Source organism: Simochromis diagramma, unplaced genomic scaffold, assembly GCF_900408965.1.
Source record: "Simochromis diagramma unplaced genomic scaffold, fSimDia1.1 OVJJ01000307.1, whole genome shotgun sequence".
Taxonomy (NCBI): domain Eukaryota; kingdom Metazoa; phylum Chordata; class Actinopteri; order Cichliformes; family Cichlidae; genus Simochromis; species Simochromis diagramma.
This window is the reverse complement of record NW_024386786.1, coordinates 1,467,920-1,477,202: the sequence shown is the minus strand read 5'-3', so window position 1 is coordinate 1,477,202 and position 9,283 is coordinate 1,467,920. Positions and strand designations below refer to the sequence as shown.

General features: G+C 39.3%; 1 protein-coding gene and 1 long non-coding RNA gene across 2 annotated transcripts; one reads left to right on the top strand and one right to left on the bottom strand.

The window, feature by feature from the left end:
* The first annotated feature begins 62 nt into the window (after positions 1 to 62).
* Positions 63 to 9,018, top strand: LOC120728218 (cell division control protein 42 homolog). Its single transcript, XM_040023042.1, has 6 exons — positions 63 to 1,909; positions 3,724 to 3,828; positions 4,265 to 4,337; positions 5,904 to 6,013; positions 7,016 to 7,213; positions 7,805 to 9,018. The coding sequence occupies exons 2-6, from the start codon at positions 3,724 to 3,726 to the stop codon at positions 7,889 to 7,891; spliced, it is 573 nt and encodes a 190-aa protein (XP_039878976.1). The 5' UTR covers positions 63 to 1,909; the 3' UTR covers positions 7,892 to 9,018.
* Positions 3,816 to 9,281, bottom strand: LOC120728219. The gene is made up of 4 exons (XR_005694659.1): positions 9,199 to 9,281; positions 7,385 to 7,458; positions 6,273 to 7,267; positions 3,816 to 4,315 (listed from the first exon to the last, which is right to left on the bottom strand). It is a non-coding gene; the product is annotated as an uncharacterized LOC120728219 (long non-coding RNA).
* Positions 9,282 to 9,283: the final 2 nt, after the last annotated feature.

Here is a 9,283-nt window from a genome sequence, read left to right as displayed (position 1 = left end):
ATCCGTGTGATTGCCAGGATCTTTTTAATTTGTTCATTTGAAATCAGACTGCCTCTTCATGGATGAAAGTATAAATGTTTCAAAATTAGATGGAGGATTTGTAGTTGTTCTTTTCAAATAGTCTTAATAATCTGAATGTATAATCTTTTGCTACAAACAACAACAAAAGATGTGAGGACAGTTAGCTTGTCTGAGAACTTTAGCAGAAGGAATATTAATTTAGTTGTATGAATATATCTAATTATTCCTTTTATTTAAAAAAAAAAAAGTGAAAGATGCTTTAAATACTTCAAAAGCAAAGGGCAGCGTAATTAAAGATATGACACTTTTCTTAACTAAATAACAAAAGTAATTGTTTTCCAATTAGTAACAGACCTACATCCACACTCAACAGGCACTTTGTTAGGTCCACCTGTACAGCTACTTTAAGTGCAAACATTCATCAGCACAACTCAATAACTTAGACATGCAGACACAAGCAAGACATTCTGAAGTTCAAACGTCAGAAGAAAGGTGACTCATGGTTGTGGTTGGGATATGCCTGCACAACCATCTTTGGGGTTTACATAAAATTGTCTGAATGACAGAAAATATCCAGTAAGCAGCAGGTCTCTGGGTAAAAATTACTTTTTAGAGCTGATAGAGAAGCAACAGTAACTCCAAAGTCCTTACAGCCAAGATGAGCAGTAGAGCTGCGGTAGAAGACCACACTGGTCCTGAGATAGACCAATAGACATATAGTTAATTAACTATTACTCATCGTAGGGAAAAATTCCCTTATTACAAAAACACCATAAACAGACATGAGAACAGGAAACTGAGGCCCTCACTCACACAGGAGATGATGAAGATATTTTAAATTATCTGCAATAATAACTGAATCAGTTTGCTCATTAAAGCTAGACTTTTAAAAAAGTGTTCAATTGGTTTGGCACATTTAGTCCTCCATACTTCCGTAAATACACGGTTGGTTTTCAATAATGCTGGTTAGTACAGGACCCACACGGCGCGTTCTCTGACTGACAAAGGAGCATGAACTGATTTCCTTTTTCTTTTTTTTAGATAGCGCTGATTGTAATTGTTTAAAGTCACTTTGGGCTTCTGGGCTCCAGGAGCCGATATGGAGCCGGTGATCCCTTTGGGCGGATGCGGAGTGTCAAAAAGGGATCGAGATCAGAAAAATCAGGCCAAGAGGACGAGTTATTTCTTTATTTTACTTATAACGCCTTTAAACCCTGTTGGCTACAGACTATTTACCAATACAAGCAAAGTTATTACACATGGGAAACACAGAAACATTGGCAATTATATTTTGGCACCTCGCGTTTTCTTAGTGGACTCTCAAAGACGCATTTTCAGTGGGAAATGTGTCGCGGTTCAGACTCTGTACCTGAAAAAAATCAGAGCACAGAGTGTCTGCAGCTGCTTAAATAAACTCCAAAGTAAATAAAATCAGTTTTAGCGTCTTAAAGTTATTTCAACCTCATCTTCACTCAAATATTTACATTATCTCCAACATCTAACTGGGATATTTCGATTGATTCCAACACGACAAATGATTGATTATTGATCAGTGTGTTCTGTGCCTTAAAAAAACCCTTTGCAAATGAATCAGCTCTTCTTCGCGCTTTGGCAGCGGCTGTGAATGAGGAAATGAATCAGCTGGCTCAGGTACAGCAGGAAGGGAGGAGATAGAGGGACACTCAGTTTGTTGAAGAAAATCTGACAGCGAGCAGGATTAGTTCACGGGGTCTGTTACCCCGGTAACTAACTTGGAGTTGACGTTTACTCTCAGTCTGGAGCAGAAAACCCGAACTTGGCCTCAACCCTGGATTATCAAACTCTGAGCTGATCGCTAAACCCGCTCCCGGAATAAGACCTAGCGGTCCATCGGCTGTGAACAGGAAAGGTAGGAGCTGCCAGTTATTATAAACTGCGATTTACTGACAATAAATACTCTAATATCTTCAGGGTACCTGTGGCAACCAAGACATTGGAGATTTAAAAATGATGGTAATGTGTGCGTTTTAACTCAAATTGTTATTTAAATTATTTTTTATTGCCTGAACATTTTGAGAATACACTTCTTAAACTTCAGTAAATAACAAAATATAATTAAAATAACATATAGGTCATGTATTCAGTGGTGTTGTCTGGCCAACTTGAAATCAGATTATGCTGAAGTTAAATAGTTTCATTTTTAAAATGAGCTCAATGATGAAAGTCATTTGCTGCAGTCTGCAGAACAGGAGTATCTGGATGCACCTGATAAACAACAATGTTTGACTTCCCAGATAAGATGACGACATTTAGAAAAATGTTGGCCTGTCACCTGAGTCATGATTACGGTCGACTGTGGAATCTTAGTGCAACAAAAGGTCAGATCAACTTTAAAATACTGATGATCCTCGGACGTTTACATAAAAAACACTTTTTGAGCACTTTTTCAGATACTGATCGTTACACGTCCTTGTCTCTGTTCACCTACATCATTAAACTAGTGCATTTTTGCTGTTTAAAGTATCATAGTTACACCTCATGATATTTAACCCTGAAACCCTTGGTCACCCTAACCCTTGGTGTGACAGAGGAGGATATTGGGATAGGGTGCGATGTTGGCAGATGTGGTGACTCCTAAAAGGACCCGCCAAAAGAAGAAGATGATGAATGTGTAACTGTCTTCACTGAATTAAAACAACAACAACAACAAAGTCAGCTAATTGTGAGGGAGTCATGGGGAACTTTCTCAGATTTGACTGCTTTTGTATCAAATGAACATGGTTATCATATTGTCTGAGGTGTTCTGTTGCCACAGTTACCCCACCAAGGAGGCAGAGGCCAGAGGTGCAGGGCAGAGAGCGGGGAATCGTCTCCAAAGTGAAAAGCCCTTCAAACATCTCTGTGCTGCACTCGGCGATGGAAATTTTAAAAAAGGACAAAATTACTTTAATGGTAAAGGCAGCGCACACACTTAACCAGTGATGTGTGTGTCCCAAGGTGCATGAACTTACCATGATTTAAGGCGTCAATGAGCATCATCACATGCTCTGCTCACCTCAGAATCGCCTTGTCATTGGGAACCATCAAACAATCAGAGCATAGTTGTGGTAGACTTAGGAGAGAGAAGTTCTAGGAGTCCAATATCAATATTTATATTATATTTCTAAATACTTTCAAGTTGTGCCAAATTGGGAGACGTCTCAAGAGATTATGACACGCTAATCTGAATCTCTTTCTGGATGCGCAAAATCAATTCGTGCCTGATGTGGAAGAAGAAAAAAGAAAGAAAGAAGATACGTAGCCTCTTAAACATGAAGCAGTAATGTGTTTGGTCTAAACTGAATATATACCAATCAAGTACATTTGACCAGATTCATTTACATTTAAGATTTTACTCTGTAATTAAAAGTAATCAAATTAGTTAAAATCAGCATTTTTAGCATGAATATTTTCTTGAGTGTTGGTGGTCTGCAGTCTGGTCTTGTTCTGTTTGTACTGACATCAGTTCCAAATTTACAGTGACAACTTTTATTGTTTGTTACTGTAACCATAACTGTTACAGTATCATACATATAATAAGTCTATTTAAGCACAAGTGTCTAATTAAAATCTTTCAGCTGCATACTGTAGATGACACTCCAGAGACTCCCTCTGTTCCCCTGCCTCACATTTACCGTTCATTCATTTTTTTGCTTCTTCATCATCTTCCATCCTCCTCCTCAGATGTCCACTATAAAGTGCGTGATGTTGGGTGACCTTGAAGTGGGAAAAACCTGCCTGTTCATGTCCTACTCGGTCAACAAGTTTCCCTCTGAATACGTGCCCACGGTGAGGTGAAAGTCTGCAGACATGCAGCAGCATTCATTTCACTTTATTCCGTGTAGCACAGTGTGCAGCTCTTGTGCTGTTCCAGGGTTTTTATGCATAGAAGAACTGTCAGCGTCCCCTTTCAGCCCTGTGATGAAGCTATTACTATTTATGAACCCATAATATTACACAGAGGAGTGTTTTTAATGGCCCTATTTGTGTTGTGTTGTGTTGAAAAACATACAAGTTAAACACCACTTATGATGAAAAAGATTTTTTGTGTAAGGATCCTTGGTCAAGACACTGAAGCCCAAACTGCTTTGATAAATCAGTGTGAGTGCATGGAATAAATCCAGTTTTATTATGAAGAACATCTGTAATCAAGTCCTTTTGGCGGGTTTACTTCCTTCCTGTTGTCTCTTTCTTGTTCTCATTCCTCAGCCTCTGTCTCCTCCAGGTGGTGAACACTTACTCCATGACGGTGATGATCAGAGAGGAGGAGTACGCTCTGAAAATGTGCGACACTTCGGGTAAAGACAAACATTTCTGCTCTCAGTTTAATAACTAATGAAACTCTGTGTTGTATAATATCAATCTTCATACCAGCAGCAGTCACATACATATAGTCGGAGCAATATTTCCTATAACGCTCAGAGCTGATTGTGATGAGCAGTTTCCCCACCGCTGACGAGACAACCCACACGTTATTTCAAGATTCAAGAATTTTATTGTCATATAAACCGCAAAACACAAGTGGTTACGCAGAGCAATGAAATTCTTACTTTGCAAGTTCCCGTCACACAACTAAATAAACAGCTGACTCAAATAAAGAACAAACTTAACTCTGAACATAGAAAATAATACATAAAGTAACACAAGTGCTTATGTAGGTTATGCGTGGCTGTAGTCAGAATTTGAGGTGGTGATATGTACAGAATATGCAATATTAAAATTGTTTATATTGTATATAAATGTACAAAATGCAAACTTACAGGTCAGAGATAATCATCATTTTTGTTTTCACTGTTAGAAATTCAAGTGATACAAATTAAATAAACAAACCTATAATTAGATAAAAAGGTTTAGATTAGTGTTGGTATAGCCTGTACATAAAAGATGGACATTCTTTATCTACTTGTGAGACAGTCCTCAATGAAGACGTGATTTATTTACATCTCCTTGCAGATAAAATGGGGGAAAAAACTTTATATTTTACAAATACAGAATTGATAGTATGGGCAGGCTAATGTCCAAACTGAAATAAAATGACACTTGTGTCTTTTATTTTTCCCACTGTCAAGCTGATTTTACCCATGAAATGCATTCTGCTGATACATGCTGGTGTCCCAGCTGGCGAGGCAAGCCAGCTGGAGGTGAGATAAGGACCCAGAATGTAGGCAGTGACTTAGATGTGAGTGAGCTTTATTCACAAGGAGAGAAGGACACAGCAGGAGTGGAGATGACATACACAGAAACCCTAAACTGGGAAATCTAATAAAACAGAACTGAAACCTGAATCCACAGGAAGCCACAAAGGGAGAAACTCACGGAGGAAACACAAAACGATGTGCGGGAGTACGCTGTTATCTCCCCGGCTAGCTATCGAGCTGGTGGGTAACAGATGTCTCCAAAAATGTCGGAGCGCTTTTGCAAATATGTGATATCTTGATAAACCGATATTTGAAGTTTGCACAGCTACATTCTCGCCTGAAAATATCTTAAAAGTTTACTTTGTGACCCAGAAAGAGTAATAAGAGTCATTTTAAAACTGAAATTGGCTGGGCCGCGCTGTGAATTCTGGGATATGGTGGGCCACGAAGGACACACCCGACCCATACTTCAAATTTGGGGAAAAGGAGAACGCATTTGTCGGCTGCATTTGGAGGAGTCTACGAATTTGGACGGCTTTCGTTGCATCGCTGTGATGTAATCGGCCTACAAATGCAGCCTCAGGAGGATGTTTGTGTCTGTTGTGAGGTTGGACATTTTAGCATGTAGAATCTACGGGAACGTCCTCACTTGGGAGGCATTTTTCTGCCTTCATTTGTTCCCACTATTTTTTGCTACTCAGACTCGTTTTGTGTCTCCCCCTGCAGGCCATGATGATTATGACAGACTGCGACCCCTCAGCTACGCCGACACTGACATCTTCCTCGTCTGTTTCTCTGTCGTATCACCCTCAACAGTTTATAGCATCAGAGAGAAGGTCTGTTTGGTTCACTTTTATTTTAATTGTTTCCAGAATAATAAGCAAACCACCTAAATGTTTAAATCGGTTCAAAGAACGTACAAAAAAAATTAATCCACTAGTTTTAAATTCCAAATTTGAAAAACGCAAAAAATGAGTTTTGATTGTGATCCTGTCGTGTTAGTCCCTCAAATGATTCCAATCAGCTTCAGGTTCCAACACAAAGCAGAGAATACCAGGAGCTGCTACATGACCAGGTTATTGTTCATCTGCTTACCTGAAGCAGAACCTGCAGTTGCACACAGCACGTGATCCTGCTGGCCATCAGGAAAAACAGAAATATGACAAACAGGTGGTCATCCTCCCACACTGTGGACACATGACGTCCCTGTTCAGCCATTATTCCTGAAGCTTGGCTGCTTTTCACTGCACCTCACATCTCTGTCAGTGTGCAGCTGCAGCTCACCACTGCTATCAAGCCCTTCCTGTAACCCAGGGAAGTAATTAAAGAGACAACTCAGAACAAAAATAGCTGAAAAACTGAATAAGCTCGAATGTGACAAATGCTTACACTGTTTATTCCTCTTATTCATCCAATAATAATATAATATTATAATAATTATACATTTGCAATTTATTCCACTGTAGAGAAAACATGAATTGTTTTGGGACACTCCTCCGACACAGCTGGGAAGTGATACACTCAACATGTAACATTCAGTATATCAGCCGCTGCCAAGAGAAGTATTAAAAACAAATACTACCATTTCCAGATGCTTTTTTCACAATCCTGGATCAGCCCCCATTTGTTATTACTCCCAAGAAAAAAGCTGAAAGAGGAAAACAATGAGGCAAAGTTGGCAATAAAATGGTTGCTTAATAATTAATATTTAGAACTAACTATTAGAATTAATGGTTAAAGAGAGACTCGAGCTGCGAAGAAAGAAAATCTGAATTTGGTACTAAAAAAGAAAGGCATAAAGAATAAGTGATCATAATCTTAAACTTATCTGTTCACAGTGGGTACCAGAGATTTTATTCCACTGTCCACGGGTGCCTTTCCTGCTGGTGGGGACTCAGGTGGATCTGAGAGACGACGGTGTCACCCTGGAGACGCTGGCCAAGAACAAACAGCAACCGGTGACCTTTGAGAGCGGAGAGAAGCTGGCTCATGAGCTGAAGGCCGTTAAATACATGGAGTGTTCAGCTCTGACACAGGTACAGAGAGGAGAAGAAGTCTGCTGCTGTGATCTCCTACGAGTCTCTGTCAGCCTTCAAACACAAAAATAAAAGAAATGTGAAAGTTTCCATTCCTGAAATCACAGGAAGTCTTTACAATTCTCTGAATTAAAAGCCTTTTGTCAAACGCTAGGGTAGCAACATATTTACCTCTGGTGTCCATCATCTGGTTCGGGGTTACCGCCATATAGCTGCAACTCTTTTACAACCAGAGGAGTCGCCCCCTGCTGGTCATTAGAGAGAATACCGCTTTAATGAACTTCTGCATTTGCTTTACATTTCAAACCCAGAAGCTTCAGCCTTCTTTTATCCTGCCCATGTGGTAAATGCAACAATCATTTTCATTCTCTTGAATGCTATTCAGTTTAAGGTGACCACAAATAGAAACCAGAAGCTTCTGGGACCCTTCCCTCCAGATTCTCAGTTTCTAGAGACAGACAACAGCAGCTGATCACATTTTACACATTTGCAATATTTGTAGTTATCCGAAGAAAGATTCTGTCTTTCCGTTTGATTTATGGTGTTTCCTTTATTTCTTAAGCTGAGTGTGGTTTTCTCTCTTATTCTCAGAAAGGAGTTCAGAATGTGTTTGAAGAGGCCATCCAGGTGGTGCTGGAGACTCTACACAACAAATCCAGTCGCTGTGTCCTTTTATAGACACCACAATAAGAACAAATGGAGTAAAGGGCAGAGGAAGAAAAGCTGGAGATTTACGTGGACGTAGAAAAAGGACTATTAGCCTGAATGAGAAGAGAGAGAGGAAGGACATATACATATATATATATATATATATATATATATATATATATATCTTTGGGTTACTCACATCTTAAGACTGTTGCAGAAAGCCAGAGTACAGCTGGTAAATCCTCTTGCTTTCATAGCTGCCTTGATGTGCCCATTCATTCATTTTCATTGTCCACATTGGATCGTCAAATCAAATCTCTAATGCAACCAGCCAAGGCTGCTGCTGAACAGCAACAACTAGAAAGCAGGCCTCGAGGTTCAACTGTATTAATGAGCAGTAGGACAGGTGTACCTAATAAAGTGACTGCTGAATGTATGTAGTGTGACTTTAGTGGCCTGTACAGTATTTGGTCTCACATTCTATATATTGTCTTTTTAATGATTTTCTCCATTTCAGCAATTATTCAAAGAAACTGTTTACACTTCATTTTTGTGTCTGAACACTTTTACTGTACATTAGGCCGATATGTTTGCAGTTCTCTTTCCAAGGTCGTGAAGTTTTTAATATTTTTTTTAACTGTTATGAAAAATGCCTTAACCAATTTGAGAGCTGAGTTAAGAGTGGTAAGAATGGCATTCCTTGTAGAGTATATATATACTGGAAGTGTTGGGTATACAAGTGTGGCCTAAGTCTTCGGTCAGAAAGACTGCAGCAGTCCCGGAGTTTAGTTCACTGTCTTTAATTAAGCTTCACAGAAGAACTGGTTACATCAGGGCTTGCCATGATAAATCCAACTGTGATGCAGCCAGACATGAATTTATAATTGTAGCAGATGCAGTATAGGTGACTATAAGCATGGTTGTCTGGAAACAGAAACAGGTAATACTATAGCTAGTAGGGTCAAAGATAACTAAGAAACAATCAGAACACATCATCTACTCAGACACAGCAATAGTTCACAACGTCCACAAGGGGTCGCTGTAAGAGTATAAGTTGGCTAAATAGCACATCTCTTCCAAGTTGCTAGTGGGAAGGCAAGAAGGTGGCAAGCTAACAACAATTAAACTAAACAATAAACAACAGAAAAATCCTTTAACCGCGGGATGTAATTATTGGAGGAGATTTAGGCCACTGGTATTTACTTAGTGCAAATTAATTAATTAATAAACCTACTAACATGATATCAGTTTACAGCGGCACAACTTTAGCTTTAACCTGCACAAACAACTATAACTATTATCACACCAGTTAATCTATCAAAGGTAATAACATTTACAGTTTCATGAACTCACACGGAATCACACAAAACTGCGTTACAACTGCTCTGCCGCTGCGCCTTTCGTCTCTCCCTCTGCGTGATG

Bases quoted from the DNA above. Each gene is read 5' to 3' on its own strand.
- LOC120728218 (XM_040023042.1), top strand. From the start codon at position 3,724: ATGTCCACTATAAAGTGCGTGATGTTGGGTGACCTTGAAGTGGGAAAA. The intron at 6,014-7,015 runs GTCTGTTTGGTT...ATCTGTTCACAG, and splicing joins TTTATAGCATCAGAGAGAAG to TGGGTACCAGAGATTTTATT. The intron at 7,214-7,804 runs GTACAGAGAGGA...TCTTATTCTCAG, and splicing joins AGTGTTCAGCTCTGACACAG to AAAGGAGTTCAGAATGTGTT.